Source organism: Sciurus carolinensis, chromosome 12 (genome assembly GCF_902686445.1).
Source record: "Sciurus carolinensis chromosome 12, mSciCar1.2, whole genome shotgun sequence".
NCBI lineage: Eukaryota > Metazoa > Chordata > Mammalia > Rodentia > Sciuridae > Sciurus > Sciurus carolinensis.
Window position 1 is genome coordinate 102739116 of NC_062224.1, and position 18297 is coordinate 102757412.

An 18297-nucleotide genomic window follows, 5' to 3' on the forward strand; every position below is an offset into this window, starting at 1 on the left:
AAGGTGCTGGGAAGGTAAACAGCAGTGCAGACCAAGCTCTGTGCAAGATCTCAGCAAAGCCCTGCCATGAGTCTAGGCAAAGCTGGGCCGTTCCCATGGGGCCCCTGCCACCGGGAGGCTGGTGCTCATGGAGGAATGTAGGGGGTGAAGGGCAGCCTGAGCTGCAGCCTGAAGTGACTCCTGGAGCCGTTGGCTAAGTGTACCTGTGGGGGCCTCCGTGGCAGGTGGGGCAGGCTTCCTAGAGACTGAGACTGAACTGAGTCTTCCTGGGTAGCCAACCTCTCTCTGCCCGCCCAGTTGGAACCTGCTGACACAGGTTCTCTTACTGGCCTCAGGACCAGTTCTCTTGGGGTCCACGGAGCCATGATTTGAGGACCAGGGGTAAGAGCCCTGGTCTCTCCTCTTCTGGTTGGTCCCTGGTGCTGAGACCAGGGTTGAGTGGTTAATATAGAAAATCAGAGAAACCAATAGCTGGTGATTTTCCAGGAATGTGACAGCAAAGGTGGAGAGTCCTCATTTATCCCAATAGCTGTGTCTCTGTGCCCACTCCATCACTTGGCCAGGTCCCAGTTGCGACCTTCTTGCCTTTTTGGATGCCTAAGGAAAATCATAGAACGTCAGCCCTTTATGGTTGCTTGCGTGAAAAGGAAAGGGGTGCTCCTATCTCATTCCCAATCCCCAGTCTGAGATGGATGACTTTGGAAGTCAGGGATGGATAGGATAATGAACTGACAACAAGGTAGGTCATCAGTTTGTCCCAGTTTTAAACCTGAAAAGTCCTGAGGGTGGGGGCAGCTCAGTGGGAGAGCACTAGCCTCTCATGGGTTTGAACCCCAGTGCTGCAAAAATAAAACAAAGCAAAACTAAAAGTCTTACATCCTTAAAACTCCCTCAATCTTGGGCGGACTTGGATGGTTGGTCACCCTGGAGACCTAGGCCATCTAACTTGGCTGCTCTCAGAGGGCACAAGTGGCCCTCTATCTGTCCTGTCCAGGGTGGTGAGAATTCATTGTCCTGCAGCAACAGCAGAAGAAGGATTTGGATCAAACAACCCCTCACAGCGGGCTGGGGAGGCTTTCAGCCTCTAGCAGATCTGCATCCACTCCCCACCTGCCAGTCAATCGCTCATCCACCCCGACTCACCCCCAGCCAACCCGTGAAGTCCTTAGAATCATTGCATTGGAGATAGGGGAGAAAAGTGTGCAAGGAGCTGTTTCCTTACACAATGTGTGTGACTCTCAGCCTGCAACAGAGGTGTGCCAAAAATACCACGTTCAATTTACTTAAGTCAGGTTAAAATTCCATTCCAAGTCCCTACCCCCAAGGACGGTGGAGGTTTTGTCTCATTCATTACTGATTAGACTGGAGAGGTTCTTGTGGGACCTGAACATGAGGACAGTCCTTCAGGCTTAGATCACCAAGGACACCACCTCTCCCCTGTTGTGGCCTTCTTGGCTACTTGAGGGTGGTGGTGCTCCTCCCATATTCACCTGGGACAGGGGACTCCCTGAGGAGTCTAGTGCTGTCCCCTGATCCAACCGATCACCAGGCTGTTCTCATCCTGGACTTGGCCCTCAGGGTGCTGTTGGGCGGGCGACTTCCTAGATCTCTAGCCTCTTCCTGTGGTGGGGAAGCTTCCCTGCGGCCAGCAGAACCTCTTCTTCCTTCTTTCTATCCTGAAAGAATCTTCCCTGTTTCTCTCCCATCCTCGGGACACTTAATGAAATTTCTCCAGTGAAGTTAAAGCCATTGACTTCAAAATGTTTTTATCCTACCAATTCCTCTTTCAGAGGCTTGGGCTCTCTGCTAGAAATAGGGTGGGTGTAGGCAAAGGTGGAGGCGGGGCACAGGGATCAGGAAACGAGTTAGGAACTCAGTGGAGGACTCCACTGTCCTTATTTGGGGAAGGTTGATGCTCAAACCGGGAAAAGGAGCCTCTTTCTTTCAAGACTGTCTACAGGGGGAGCTCTGCTTACGCTGGGAGCAAGTTACACCATCTGGGGCTGCCCTGGAAGTGGCCCACGGTGAGGGATCTTGATTTCTAACCATGAGAGTCCCAGGAACAAGATGGGTGAGACCTGCTTGGGTCTCCTTCATTCCTTCTGTCACATGCTCTAATTGCCTGGTGCCCCCGTGATACCTGTTGACCCCAGACCTCTGCTCAGAGACCAGGAGCCCAATGCCCTTTGACGGCCATGCCTGGGAATGGACTGCAGGGAGGACAGCCCGTGGGCCTGGAGCACTTTCCAGCATCTTGTGTCTTCTTCTGGTTTCTCAGACACAGGGCAGAGGAGAAGCCCCTAGCTCAAACAGGTCTGGGGAGAAATGGGAGCCCTCTGTCCTTTCGTAAAGACAGCCGGGGAGCAGGCTTCTTTTCACCCAGGCTGAGGACCAGCTGCCAGGGCCTGTTGGACAGCAGCACTGCCAGGCCTCTCCCGGCCGCTCCCCACAGTCCCACACTCTCCCCGAGTCAGGTTTGCCCTTTCTGCTGAACCCAAGCTCTCCATCCAGAAGCCTAATTACACAACCAAAGGAACACCCCACCCCCTCCCGGGCACATTCTTTATGGCATGTCCCATTAGTCACAAGGATCCACGAGCCCACAGTGAATTCTGACCTTTGCTGACCAGTGACACACCCTTCCCCTTACATTCCATGAGGAGAAAATTCCATACATAGTCGTCGAGTTTCTTTCTAGGGGAATACAAAGGAGCTCCTGTGTGGCCCCGTCGTAGACATTTTTATTCTTGATTTCTGATGGAAATCAAGACGCAGGCTCCTGGATCAGGCTCAGATCAGGACCCCGTCTGATACACCATCGCATTCTGGGTTCTTTATTAGAGAACAAGTCTCCCACAAGAACCTTGATCCTGGCTTCCTGCATCGTCACACAAGCATCGAAGCAGGACTCCAGGCAGGATCAGGACCTGTGGGGAATCAAGACCAAGAGCTGTAGGGTCAGCCAGGGCTGATCTGTGAAGCAGAAAGCTTTTATACCCACTCCCTCCCCGGAACAAAGGATCTGATGCTGTCAGCTGCTTTGTCCATTGTATTATAATGAAGGGCAGGAAAATTAATTCTGATTTGAATGTTTCTTCCTTCCATCGATCCTTCAACATATGAACGTGTCATGTATTTGCCCTTGAGGTACGTGCTATCTAAAAATACCTTTTTATTATATCATTTCTTTATAGAGCATGAAATAAAACATATGAAAAATTTCTAAGAGTTCCCAAACCCACTTAATAACTGCTGGCTGTCATTCATTCATTCACTCATTTTAAATTATTCGCTAAGCACCTTCGCTGTGACAGGCACAATGTTAGAAATGGAGTAACAAAGAAAACAAAGTTTTTGATCATGCACTTTACCTTTTAGTAGGGGTCAGGGACCATAAACACTTTGTATCTCATGGGTTATCTCATTTAACCCCGAGAGCACTTCTGTGAAGTGGAATCTCTATTCCTGTTTTAGAGATATGGAAACCGAGGTTTAAATGGATCATGACTTGTGCAAGACCATACAGCTATAAATGGCAGAAAGGACTTCACAGGGGCCTCCAGATCCTTCACCCAGATAAACCAGACAAGTGAGAGTAATGACATACATCACTGGAGGAAGGGCACAGGGGAAGAAGTAGCATGGGAACTAGGCTTTGAAGCCTGGGCGGGATTGGGTTTAGTGGGTGGAAAGAGAAGAGCGTTCTGAGTCGGGAGGAAGAAGATCTATCATTGAGAACAAGACTTTCAGGGAGACAGCTCTGGCTGGTTGAAATAAGTTTGTCTGTATGGACCTCATTTGGACAGGTAGGGACTGTTGAGGAAGCAGGCAAAAATCATGAAGTGCAATGATCACCAGTATTATCTGGCCTCAAGGGTATTTGCATTTTAAATAAGCGAGGAGCCTCAGTATTTATCCCAAAGGAATGAAATTCTAAAGGTGGAACACCAGACACCAGAGACCGGCCACTGAGGAAACTGATTTTTTTCCTCTCTCTCTCTTTTTTGCCCTTCTCTTTTTGTGCTCCTCAAAGACATTCTGCAGGTTGGTTCTAATTGGCTGCACCCTACATTTTTCCAGCCAACCCATCAGGGGCTAACTTCTTCCTACATCCATCAGCTATGGGAGAACAACCAAAGAAAATAAACAGAGGAAGAGCCTCGGGCATTAGCCACTCCAGAAGAAATCCCAGGGCCCCAGATAAATGGAGCAAAGACAAACATTGGGTTATGCAGGCTCAGATGGTTTTGATCAGACAGCCCAGCTGCGGCAGGGAGGCCTGATGAACTCTTCCATCCCAGGGATGAGGCTTCCCTCACACTGATAAGAACACTGCTGAATTCACAGGCTGGGGGATGACCCTCAGCTCCTGCCTGGGGGATTCTGGTTGTTCTCGTGTGAAAGGTGCAGCTGGTTTTCAGGCTTTTGACGAGAGTCTGGAAACCCCGGACTTCCCACATTCCCAAACTGGCAACGGGAATGGGGGTGATTTCCTGTGGGAAGCCCCTCGGAAGGATCCTCCATGCATTTGCATTGAGAGCATCCTTGAGCCAAGTAGCCTCTGCCTGGCCTTCTCTCCAGAGAAGTGTGAGGGTCAGAACATCTCCGGGCTTTTCCATTGCCGAGGGGGAGCGTGCTTCTTCTTGCAGGCTGGGTAGCTTCTGGAAGTTCTCTCCCTACCTCCTTTTTTAACCCACTCAGAAGAATGCACAGTTGTATACTCCAGGGGTTGACGTGGAGCAATGAACTGAGAACTTCCTGAAGGGTAAACTCGGAGAAAAAACCAAGATCAAATAAGATCGAGCATCTATTGTCTAATTATAACATTTTTAAAGCAAACAAGTTTCAACTCACTAAAATATGAATCTCTCTCTCTTTTTTTTTATACTGGGGATTGAACCCAGGGGCGCTTGAGCACTGAGTCACATTCCCAGCCCTTTTTATACTTTATTTAGAGACAGGGTCTCACCAAATTGCTTAGGGCCTTACTAAGTTGCTAAGGCTGGCTTTGAACTTGCAATCCTGCTGCCTCAGCCTCCCGAGTAGCTGGGATTACAGGTGGGCACCACAGCCCCTGGCTTAAAATGTGAATCTTATTAAAATGTGAATCTTATCTAGAAGAGGTGTGAAGCAATGGCAAATGTCTTTAAGAGAGACCAGAGTGAGTTCAAATTCACTTAGTAGCTGCGCAGCTTAGACACATTACTGCATCTCACTGAGTCTGGGTTTTTTCATTACGAAATGAGAATGGAGACACACATCTCAGAAGACAGTATAAGGACCCAGTGGGCCAATCAATAAAGCTAGGCCTAGTATCCTGCCTGGTTCATGGCAGATACCTTGATAAATGCTTCTTCCCCTCCTCACTGATGGCCCCGTGTCCATCCCTGTCTGTCCTTTGGAGAAGATGCACCAGGGGGCCCAAGTGTCTGATGTACTTTCCCTCGAAAAGAGCGGTGTTTGGGAGAGCAGCTCAGGATTCTGAGCCCTGATCTAAGAGTGTCCCATAGAGGATCTTACCAGTTAGACTTGCCAGGGCAACTCCATAGACCTTGGCGTCTCTTGAACCCTGTTTAAGACACTCAAATGGTTTCTCTCTGCAGTAGAACAAAATCCCATCTTCATCATGATCTGGTCCTTGTCTATTTTTTCTGCCTCTCCGTGCTCTGGTTTTCCCACCCCAAGGTCTTTGCAGAATCCATGGGAATGAATGCTCTTCCCCAGATATCCCTATGCTCAGTCCTTTCTCATTTATTCTATATTCAACATTGCACTTATCTACCAAAGATTCCTTTTTATCTCTTCCCACTCAAAGGTAAGCTCCTCGAGAACAGGAAGCATATCTGCGTTGTTCACCAATACCAGAACCGTGTTCAGTTTACCATGTACAAATTTACCATATACTCAGTAGAAATGTGCTGAATGAGAAAATGACAGGGTACCAGGAAGGGACGTCATTGGAGTGCAGCCCACAGGATAATTTGCTGCCCCATGAGCTGTGGCCCAAATTTTTGCCAGTTACTTATAATACATTAGCCACTACGAGATATGGGTCACCCAGTGGTAACTTGCCCTTATCCTTCATGGCAGTAGATACAATAGAAAATAACCTTTTGTTTAATGTCACCCACTAGACAGTGATCTAGCCTAGAGGGGTAGTCATTTCTGTCTTGCCCATCCTTCCACTCCTACTGTCCAGGACGGTGCCTGGCAAAGACTACAGGCAGTCTACCCACCCAGAGCACTGAAGCCCAGCAGCCCAGGCCTTGGAATTCAGCCTCCTGGAGACGTGATGGTAACCCCACATTCCTCCTAGAGATTTGCTGCCTGGGCCACGCATGAGTGTCCTCTCTCCCAAGGCCAAGTTGCTTCCTGCCTCAAGATGTCTCACATCCTTCCCTCAGATTCCCCACGTTTGGAAGCAGAGTCGGCCCCCTCCCACTTCCTCTCCTCCCCGCCACCCCTACCTCCCCTGGGGAGCCTTTGACCAGAAAATGAAAAGATATGATCAAAGCTGTGCCTACCAGCAGGAAGCCGAAGCAGGATGAATGGCATAGACCCCCACCTCTGAGGCCTGACGCAGGCCAGGGCCAAACTGAGGGGACCATTGTGTGCTGCAGAGGGAGAAGACTGTGCCCTGTCTGCCCAATGGGGTCAGGCAGTGCGAGGGCACATGGGCCAGGAATGGGATTTGCCAACCGGGACAGCTCTGCGGCATTGACTACTCACTTCACCTCCCCACCCCCAGGGCAAGACCCACAGAGACTCTCAGGTCAACAGGAGGTGCTGGGCTCAAGCATAGGAGCTCAGTTCCAGGGACCTGAGCACCCTGGACTTCCTGGGGTCGGATGTCTGCCCTAACCATTCTTCAGGGGCCAGGGGATTCTCTTGCTGGAATCCCCAGAGGTGCTAAGGTCCTTGTCCTTACAGGTGGTTTTTTTTGTTTTGTTTTGTTTTTTTGTACTGGAGATTAAACTCAGGGGCACTTGACCAGTAAGCCACATCCCCAACCCTATTTTGTGTTTTATTTAGAGACAGGGTCTCTCTGAATTGCTTAGTGCCTCGCTTTTGCCGAGGCTGGCTTTGAGTTCGTGATCCTCCAGCCTCAGCCTCCCGAGCCGCTGGGGTTACAGGCCTGCGCCACAGTGCCCAGCTCAGGTCACTCATTTCTACCTAACCCCCAAATCAAGCCAGAGTGTTGGTAGAGTCAGCAGTTAGGTGACTGGTTGTGTGATGTAAAGTAACGATTCCCAAAGGCAGGTGTGCAAAGGAGTAGGGATAGGTTTCCAAACCCCTGGACCAGGTCTGGAGAATCTGTTCTGATGTGTATTTATTTATTTATTTTTCACAAATAAGACTTCTTGTCACTATCAAAAGTCTGAATTTCAAACAGATGCTTGGGCTGCTGGCTTGGGTCCTTTGGCTTGTCAGCTTCTGCTGCTGTCCCAGCCCCTGCAGCTTTTCCAGAGCTCCTACCTTCACCACCAAGCTCCGTGAGTTTTCTGCCTCACATGGGGGCTTTGTTAGCATTTGCATTTTTCTAACAAAGACATCGGGAAGAAGATGTGGAGGATGTTGGGAGATTGGCAAGCCTTTTCTCAGTCTTTCCTGATGTTTTCTGGAATCTTTTTATTGACCATTTCTTTCAACTCATTTGTCTGTACTCTGGTCATGAATTCCATCATCTTCTGGATCTTCTGAACACGTAGCCGAGGCCCAAGCATGAAGATTTTCTGTACATGATTGTCGCTGGTTTTTCTTTTTCTTTTTCTTTTTTTTTTGGTAAGTATTGGGGACAGAACCCAGGTCCTCATGCATGCTAGCTAAGTGCTCCACCACTGGGCTACATCTCAGCCCAGACTGTATTTTTAAGTAATAATAACACAGAGCTGATGAAGCAAATAGCCTTCCTAGTTTTGACATCAATATTAGCTTCAATTACAGTCTGCCACTTTTTGACCATGAGGACACATTTTGTCCCCAGGAAGATTCATGCTATGAAAATGAGTTAGGCAGTTTTTGCTATAAACACTGTCAATAATTAGCTTGGATTTTCTACATCCATTGTCATCATTCTGCAGATCAGGAAGGCTCACTTCAGACACACAGCCCCTGAGGCTATTGGATGCAGTTTGGGTTCTTGAATCCTGGGACTAGTATTTTTCCAGGGTTTTTTAGATTGGACATAGCTAGCGCCATCATACCAATCTTTCTTAGAAAATGGATCCAGAACTCTCTTCTTTGCTGCCTCCTATAAGGCACTTGTTCTTGCCAACCACTGTTGGCTGCTCAGAGATTCAGAAATGTGGAAATGCAACTCTCATGGGAATGTAGGCCTCCGAGCCGGTGCACGGGGGATGCAAGGTTAAATAGTGTGGCCATTTGCCAAAAAGGCGAGATTTAAGTGAAGGGCTTTGAGCCAAGGAGCAGTAGAATTTGACTTATATTTGAACGACATCAGTTTGGAGGTTGAAAATAGACTGTAAAAGGCAAAAGAATAACGGGAAGACCAGAGCATTCCAAGTGAGAGACGGTGGAGAGGCACTAATGCCCTGTGCTGAAAACTCGCTAGTTTAAAGCAACACGCATTTATCATCTTATATTCTGGAAAGCAGAGTATGAAATAGGATTCAATGGGCCTGAACTGAGTATTGGTGGGACCGTGCTCGGCTTCAGAGGCTCTAGGGGACAGTCTGACTTTTCCAGAACTTCATTTGTTGCATTCCTTAACTCCGGTCCCTTCTTCCATCTGCAAGGACAACCATGTCGCATCTTCAAAAGTCTCTCTGCCCCATCTTCACCTCATCTTCTCTCGTCTCTGTCACATTTCTCTCTCCCTCCCTCTTACAAGGACACATGTTATTGCATTTAGGGCCTGCCCATATAACCCAGGATAATCTTAAGATCCTTAGTTGAATCACATCTCTCAAAGTCTCTTTACCATATAAGGTCACAGGTTCCAGGGTTAGGACCTGGGTGTCTTTGGGGGTCATTATTCACCAGAGGAGACTTGGACCAGAGTAGAAGTGAGGAATGAGCAGTCTTACATTTGGTTTTAAGATAGAGTTAATTAGATTACATTATGGACAGAAAAAGAGGAAATAAGGAAAATGCCAAAGTTTTTGCTCTGAGCAATTATAAGAAATGAAAGTCTCTGGGAAAAGCATTTCTCTGGGTGAGAGCTATCTATTTATTTGTGTTAGCAGGTCCACAGGCTCATGGGCATATTAAGTTTGAGATACCCCAGCCAAGTGGCATGTTGAGAAGACAGCTGTCACCTGAGTCTAAAGTTCAGGGAAGAAGTCTACGCTGGAAATGTTAATTTAAGAGCCTGTAGTGGGTCTCTGAAGCTTTGAAATGGAATGAAATCATTAAGGGTGTGAGTGTTGATAGAAAAGAAGAGAGGTCCAAGGACGGAGGTCTGGGGGAGTCCAGTGAATCAAGGTCAGAGAGAGGAGGAGGATTCAGCACAGGGAGGCCAAAAAGGAGCAGCCAGAAAGAGGAGGAGGACACTCGGGAGAGGGTGGTGGAGTCTGGAGGCCTGGTGAAGGGAGGGTGGGGGCGGAACAGATATCTAAGCCCCTGAGTCGAAGGGCACCAAGGAGGGCACGTCTCACCAACCCTAGCACCCAGCGTCCTTGCTCCTCCAGCATGGAAATGAAGCCCATGCCCCATTGTCTGGCCAAAGGAGCAGAGAGGAGCTTGTCTCTGGCTGGCAGCCCTGCAGAGAAGCTGCTACAACGAGGGGTCTTTTTTCATGCACCCTGTCTCCCTCGCCCATCTGTGATTCCTAGGGGTAAGTCTGCCACCTGTTTCTAGAAGAAAGAAATATTTCAGGAAGCTAGGGCTCCATCTGCTTGCCACCCACAGAGCAGCCTGGCACAACTGATTGGGTGTCAGATCATTAGGTCTGAGTGGAGAGCAACAGCTGTGCAGATGTCACCAACAGGGCAGTTCCCCCACCAGGACTAAAACCATCCCGAGCCATTAGCTCTGAGCTTCAAACTGGAATGCTCACTTTAAGTAGCCCCATTAGCACACGTGCCTCTTATGACACTTCCGCGCAGCTCGCAGAATCAGTAGAAAGGCAGATCCCACCTTATGCAGCCTACACCCGATTATCTTGAAGCACCTGCCTTGCCAGGCAGTTTAGGAATCACTGTGCCTGCCCTTTGAATGGACGCTCTCTCTCCCCTTCTCCTCTTTCCCTCCTCTTCTCTCCTTTCTCTGTCATGCCAGTTTCTCCAGAGTTTTGGCTCTCCAATCTGTTGCACTCTGGAATCACCTGGAGATCTCTAAAAATACTGACTCCAGAGTCAGCCCCATTCTGAGAGAGTCTGGCTTAATTTATCCAGGGTATGAGTTGTGCCTTGGGAGTTTTAAAAGTTCCTCAGGTGTTTCTAATGTGCAGCCAAGTTTGAGAATCCGGTGCTGTATAGTGAATCCCAGTGCAGTATTCTAAAAGCTGTGGCAAGAGGAGCTGAAGCCCTCTCCAACTCGAGCCTGTCTGTCCCTAACATTCTTGGCCTACAGGACAAAAAAGACCAGGTGCCAATCTACCTGACCTGAATGCCTCCAACAGATGCAGCATGTGGTGTGATGTTCTGTACCTTCCAACTGGCAGGGTGGTGGGACTCTGATAGTCTACACCTCACTTTTTTTTTTTTTTTACTGACTGCATTTTGATTCATTGTACACAAATGGGGTACAACTTTTCATTTCTATGGTTGTGCACGATGTAGAGTCACACCATTTGTCTCTGCACAACTTCACCCCCAGGGCACTTGAAGCCTTATTTCAGCAACATCAAAGTTCCAGTTGCACTTCTAGGCCCAGTTGTAAGCAATGGGAAAAGCAGACTAAAGGTGAATGGAAAAATCCAAGGATGTGCACACACCCCCCTCCCCATAAATCAGGCCTGCAAGCGAAATTCTGTTGGTAGGAAGATCTTCTAGGACAGGAGAATGGGTTACGATGTTCCATAATGTCTGGTTTTGTGGTTTGAAGAATTACGGGGGAAATCTGGGTCCCTTCCCCTCAGAGCAGATCTTGCTCAATAAGCTATGCTGCCTAGAAGCAACCCATGTCCTCGTCCCTCCACCATCTGGGATCCATAATTGGCAAGATCCAAACCGTAATTCACTGAGCTAGTTCCAAGTCTGTCAAATGCCATCATGTCCAGGCTCTTTGAAAATAAAAATTGGCACAAATGTCTAGGAAGCATCTTGGTAATATGTCTCAAGACCTTGAAATAGGTCCAGTTCATTTCCTTTTATACAATTATTTTATTTCTTATCCTAAGGAAATAATCAGAGATGTGATAAAAGATTTATGTATAACGATCTTCATCAAAGTGTTATATACAATTGCAAAAAAAATCAGAAGTACTGTATACTTCCCACAGTTTAGGACTGGTTTAATATGCCATGGAATGTCTTTTTTTTTTTTTTTTGCGGTACTGGGGATCGAACTCAGGGCCTTGTGTTTGCGAGGCAAGCACTCTACCAGCTGAGCTATCTCCCCAGCCCCAATTTTTTTTTTTTTTTTTTTTTTTTTTTTCTTTTTGCAGTGCTGGGGATTGAACCCAGGGCCTTGTATTTGCAAGGCAAGCACTCTACCAATTGAGCTATATCCTCAGCCCTCATGGAATGTCTTAACGATGAAATATACAGATTGTTAAAACTTGCTTTCAAATAATTTTTAATCATGTGATAAAATGCTCACAATGTAATGCTATGTGAAAAAAATGCAGGTGAAATTATTACTTTTGCATGATAATCCCACTGTGGACATAGACTCCTGCCTGTAGAGGGGGAAACTTCAGACAGAAATACACTAAAATGTAACAATAACCACCTAGATACCTATTCCCTGCCCCCACATCTTCTAAGATCGTATTGCTTCCATAATCAGAAAAACAAAGTAAAAATGTTATTTTTTTTTTCAGTGAAAGAGTTTTATTTCTTATAAGGCTGATCTCAGAAGTGACCCCAGTAACAGCCATGACTCACAGGGTGTACACACAGGGACACATTGGTTCCCAGGACTCCTCTGCTCATGGCTGCCCTTATCCCTCAGCAGGTTTTGAGTGGGTGGGCCAGGGGCGTGTGCTAGTCCCTCTCATGAGTCCAGCTGAAGGCCGAGGACTCCTTGCTGGACGTAGGACATCTCTTGGGTGAGAACTAATGTCATCCATGTTTTTCCACACCATTATGAACACAACGGGAACCTCAGGAATTGCAGAGGTCTTGCCTGGACATGCAAGTATTTATTAAGGATCTTCTGGGTGCCAGGCAAAGTTCCCGCTCATTCCACTGACACTATTACTGGTTGTTACTTAAAGTTGCTGACTGATGAGGCCAAGAAGGCAAGTTGGGGATTACAGTGTGAAATTCTGCTTGGGAGAACAGAAGTCGCTCGGTGGGGGGTTGGGACCCTGGGTTTCACCAAAGGGCTGTCTTTCTCTTTCTCAGATGGAGGTGATAGTTGGGGACTTTGGGATTGTGGTGGTGCCCCGGGATGCAGCTGACACAGACCGAATCATGAATCACTCCTCAATACTCCGCAAATACAAAGTGAGTCCTCTCTCTCCCTGCCCGTGTATCTCTGTAATGTGGCCCTTCCCCAGGGAGGAATGGAGGGGGCTGGCAACCTATTCTTTCTGCTCTGTCCCCAGAACAACATCATGGTGGTGAAGGATGACATCAACCATCCCATGTCTGTTGTCAGTTCAACCAAGAGCAGGTATGTGTGACAAGCGTCCAGATGGACTTTGGTCAAACTGGCTTCCAAGTTTCCATACAGCTTTCCTCAGTCAAATGAAACCCTTCGATTCGTGCAGACACTTGCTGCTCAACATTCAGCCTTCTGTCTGGATCTCCTCTGTACCCAGCCATTTACTTTTATAAGGGGCATAGTACATTAGGTATTCTTAGCTGGTCTGAGAGGAGAGGAGGACTCTTAGTTTCAGGTGCCTATGAAATAATACACTGATAAGGATAAAGATGAAGCTTCCATAAAGCCAATATTCAGAGTTCTAAATAAGGTAGATGTTTAGTTCCCTCTTATAGAAATCCAAAGGGACCGAGTCTCTGGTCTCTTCCACATGGAGTCTCCATGTCTGGTCCACGGCTGCCATGATGACTTTTCTCAGCCAGTGGGCAGGGGCGAGGTGAGGCCCAAAGCAAGAAGGTGACTCAGGGTGGCACATCTCACTTCCCTTTGCATCCCACCAGCTCAGAGATGGAGGGAGGTTGGGAAAAAGCCTTTATTCCTTGGCAGCCAAGAGTCCCGCTACAACTCAGGAGCCTCTATTACCAAACCAAAGGAGGAAAGAACAAATCCTGGGTGCCAGTTAACAGTCTCTGCCATGAACCCCGAGTGGAAACTTGGGGTTTCCAATGAGAAGGGGAGATGTATAGACGAGAGAAGTCGGAAAGTATAAAACTGAGCATATGTATGTTCATTAAAATGCTGGGTGCACATGAGCTCACAGAGAGCGCCAAGAAGAGAAGGGAGCTGTTCAGTGGCACATGCCTGGGATCCCAGCTACTTGAGGCAGGAGGATCCCAAATTTGAGGCCAGCCTCAGCAACCCTGTCTCAGAATAATACAGTTAGTGGTAAAGCATAAGGCCCTGGGGTCCAGCCACAGTATGACAAGAAGGCGTCACCATGCTGGGGGAGAATTTGTATAGGCAGGAGGGCTTTTCCCACCATGAATCCAAGTGAAGGCAGGCATGTGGTTTTGGACTATCGACCCTTCACCTGAAAGACAGGCCAGGCCAGCGTTCCTGACACGGTGCAGGCGCCATGTTCCTCTGACTGCTGTCTCTTTCCATGCAGGCTGGCGCTGCAGCACGGGGACGGCCATGTTGTGGATTACCTGTCCCAGCCAGTCATCGACTACATCCTCAAGAGCCAGCTGTACATCAATGCCTCTGGCTAGCAGCCACACGGTTCTCTGCTCCACTCTCCCCTCGTCCTCTGCCAACACACGGGCCCCTCCGGTCTCTGTCAGTCCCCTGGTTTCTCTCCTGCCTCTCTGTTTCTCTGCATTTTCATTTTGACTGTTCTCTGCACTTGCTGACTTGACACCCCACAGTGTGGGGGACCCGCAAAGAACCATGGCATTCCCAATTCCACCATCTTTGGACAAACTTTCCTCTAGTCTCTGGGTTTGGGGTGGGTGAGGGAAAAGGGTGGGAGTTGGGGGAAGTGCAGTCCTTGGAGATGTACTGGAGTCCGTCTCCCAGCATGCTCTAGAGAGGCGGCTCTGGTGCCCATCCTCCCAGCATGCTCTGGGGAGGCGGCTCTGGCTCTCGCCTTCCCAGCATGCCCTTTACCACAAAGGGCTATTTTTCTTTTTATTGATTTATTTTTCTTTGTTGACTTCTTGTAGAACTTGGATGAAATCAGTGTCAATGGTTCTTTATGTTTGTAGTCTTGATACGCCCCTGTGGTATTACTTCCCTTTTGATAGGACACTATAGCCAGCCTCAGCGCTCAGTGAGCACACGGAGGGCCACGTCCAGTAGAGAAGACTGAGCCACCTCCGCTTCTCCAACACACACACACACACACACACACACACACACAGCAGCAGCCACCGCCGCCTTTGGTCTGGAGTGAGACTTTCAGTCTCCAAAGCCTGGGAGGCAAGGCTGGGAATAGTAGGGATTTTCAGATTTTGAGTCCATTTCCTTAGTTTCAGACCGTCTTCCTGATGGTCTTCTCGTTCCCCAGTGGCTTCTGTACATTGACTTATGTGGGCTGTGGTGATGGCACTCTGTGGGTTCTCTGCCAGCCCAGGCATTTCCAAGGAAACTTCAGAACCACCTAAGCCCTCCGAGGCCAGGCTTAGACATGTTCCCGCATCTGAGAAGGATCACACAGGCAAGGCCAAATCCTGATAATCCACTCATTTCTTTTTAAAAAAAAAAGAATGCTAGGAATTCCTTCAACTGTAGAGATCTTTGCTAATTGGAATTATTTATTACCCATTTGGCTGGGAACTCTCTTCCATAAAAGTTCAGGATGACCTAAGAGAAAGCAATCTGCTACCCTGAGGGGAATCAGTGATTCTCACCTACTTCAGCTGAGGCCACCAGGCGTGAGACCCATTCCTTCTTGAGAAGCAGCACCTTGGCCTTGTGTCGGCCTGGTCTCTCACCTGCAGAGCCCTGCAGCCACAGGTGCCACCTGAGGAAATCTGCCTGACACAGGAGTGGGTTCTCAGAAGAGAGATCATGGAGGAGTCAGGAGCCACTAAGCTATTTCCCCCTTTTTCTCCTCAATTTCCTGCCTTCCCTCTCTGCCCCTGGACAGAGACAGTTTTGACAGATTCTGTTCTGGTTGTTAACACCTCACTCATGCCTGCTTAAAGAACAAAAGGAAATTACTCTCTCATGCTTCATGTCTTTCATCCAGCTCCTGGGTTTCTTATTGTCTTTGAGGAAGGGTCCCCAAGGATTGGATACCTTGATCCAAATCTATTGTGCATTACGGCCCAGGTGGGATCTGAGTCTAGGGACAACATTCTTTACCACATGTTTCATGTCTGCAGTATCCTTCAGTTGCCTCCAGGAAAAGGAAATGGATCTGACAGAGCAATGTGACAGAGTGGCACCCAGAGAAGGTATATTGCTCTTGAATTAAGGAAATAATCTTCAAAGGAAGAAATGAAAATATTGTTCATGATAATTGGGTTAGGAACCATAGAATGATAAACTGAAAAAATCTTAGAGCTCATTTGCTTCAACACTCTCCTTTAAAAGATGAAGATGGGATTAGTGGCTGGTCCAAGATCACACAACAAGTGCAGAGCCTGATGAGAGGATATTGTCTCCCTGAAACAGAAGAAAACATGGAGCTGAATTTCCTGGGGTAGCATGGTGTTTTCAAGGACCCGAAGTTTATGGACAGAATTTATGAGGATCCACATGAGCAGACCTGAGAAAGACTAGACTTCTTTTCTTCCTTTGGTCCACTCTGTTGTTCTGCTGGACTCTGGTCAAGCCCCATTAAGTTCACAACTCACCAGAAGGAACCAGGCTGACTCTGTTCTCTCAGTGTGGGGGTAGGAGGGCATGTGGGAGCAGGAGGGAGAGATGAGCCAAGGAAAAGAAAGGGTACAATAGAAGATTTCCAGGAAGGAGATGGAGCAGGTCACGTCTTGGTATAGCACAGGAGTTGTGTTAAAAATGGCTTTCCTTTAATGAAAGCAAAGTGAATCCCCTTTCAGGTAGAACTGTTCACTCCCCACCCTGCTCCATTCTTCTTTTGCTGGGGGAAGGTCAGAGAACCTCTGAGGTCAGGACAGGACTTTGTGACTGCAACCCAGTTACAGCCACCACCAGAAAGAGGGTGTCTAGAGTTTCAAGTGGCACCCCAGGAACCAACAGGCTAACTGCTGAACCCTGACTTTCCCTCGAGGATCCCCCACCTTCCTATAAAGGCCAACCCAAGGACCATGGCATGGCTCGGAGATAGTGAGAAAGTCAGGGACTGGATTAATCATGCCTTGAGGGATCTGGAGTCTCCTGTCCTGCTATCAATATTATGCATCACTCCCATTCTTCTGAAAGTGACTAATGTTGGAAGAGGCAGGAGGGGGACCTTTTGTTTCAATGACTCTCTCCTCAAGGAATGGCCCTCTGGGGCTCTGTGCTGCTAGCAGCCTGGGTCTCACACACCCAGCCCCGGGTAGCCTCCAGGAGACTGGCTCGCATTTTCCTTGAATGCACACTGGGCGGGGAGGCAAGTCTGTTACTGAAGTGCCTGAAACCAGAGACAGAGCTTCTGGAGGCCACGCTCTTCCTGTCTCAGACTGGCCAGCTTCCTCAACGTGCTCTAAAGCTCCACCTCTCAGAAAGAATCAAAGGAGTAGAAAGTAAGACTCAATAATCAAATGACAGCAAAAGGCAGAGAATGACAGGGAGAAACCTGTACTACAACCCAAATCTGCTCTTCCCCAGATGGAGACACACAGATTCACGTTTTTAGGGGACATCAAAAGAGCAACGCAAAAATACAACAGTAGCGTACGAAAAGCTCAGGATCTCTCCCAAGGTTATGGCAGGAGAGTCAACAGGTGAGATGGGAAGGATGGAAACAGGGACTGATTTTGTAGCTCATAAGATTTGGACACCTTAGAAATAACGTCTTGGTAATGATGATGAATCTGCTCTGCCAAATTCATCCAGTCTGCTCTTTCCTGTAGCTGCCCAGTAAACTAACTCTTCCTGTGGTTTCTTTGTCGTGTGAGTCTGGAGTATCCGTTTAGTCTGCTCCAGTTGGTAAGGAATGAGGTACAGCTCCCTCCCGCCCCTTTCAGTCTAGTCCCAGGTCCAGAGCTCAGCATGATCCTTGTGGTCTTGAGGGTTGGTTTGGGGAGGAGGCAGCTCTTTTTTTTTTTTTAATAACTTTTCAGTCATATATCTGCCATCTTAACGGTAAATTTTGCTTTATGGACATCTAATCATCAATAAAATACATTCAAGTTGCAATACCATTTCACAGTGAAATATTTTGAGTAAAATTTTGTTGCTAGAATAGTCATGGACAAAAGTTTTATCAGCAAAATGTTTCAATTATGTTAATAAATAAGACAATGCTACTGCTAGAGTCTTGTGTCTTTGTCTAGAACCTTCCCTGTGTGTTGCTCTGAGAAGTAATCACATTTTCTTCATAATCTTATTTGACAGGAGACAATAATGATCATATACTTAGAGATTTTCTGCCTGGTTCAGTTGATATTACACATGGCACAGGCCTGTAATCCCATTGATTCAGGAGTCTGAGACAGGAGGATTGCAAGTTTGAGGCCAGCCTCACCAATTCAATGAGACCCTGTTTCAAAATGTAGGGCTGGGGGGGCTGGGATTAAGGCTCAGTGTACAGCACTTTCCTAACACATGTGAGGCCCTGGGTTGATCCTCAGCACCGCATAAAAAGATAAATAAATAAAATAAAGGTATTGTGTCCATCTACAACTTGAAAAAAAAGAGAGAAGGTTCTGATGCTCTAAAAAAAATAAAATAAAAAGGTCTAAGGTTGGAGTTCAGTGGTAGAGTACCCTTGAGTCAATCTCTAGTATCAAAAAAAGAAAAAGGAGGAGGAGGAGAAGTAGTATATAACCACATCCAAGGATAATAACAGGAAGAATAATTAGCAGATTTGTAAATCATGCCCAAGTTTTCTCAGTTAAAAAAAAAGAAAAAAGAAAAAGAAATCGTAGATCCTAATTAACCCACATAGTCCAGGATTGTTTAACTTTGACTCTTAAACAAAATTAGTAC

The 18297-nt window shown here is 47.5% G+C and overlaps 1 protein-coding gene across 1 annotated transcript in view; it reads left to right on the plus strand.

Annotated features, from left to right (window-relative positions):
* Nmnat2 (nicotinamide nucleotide adenylyltransferase 2) overlaps positions 1–17615 on the plus strand; it is a 144305-nt gene extending 126690 nt beyond the window's left edge. The window contains exons 9-11 of the mRNA XM_047521701.1: positions 12474–12575; positions 12677–12744; positions 13844–17615. Of these exons, the coding sequence (XP_047377657.1) occupies positions 12474–12575; positions 12677–12744; positions 13844–13946 (273 nt within the window). The 3' untranslated portion in view covers positions 13947–17615. The remainder of the gene's footprint in view (positions 1–12473; positions 12576–12676; positions 12745–13843) is intronic.
* The last annotated feature ends 682 nt before the right edge of the window (positions 17616–18297 follow it).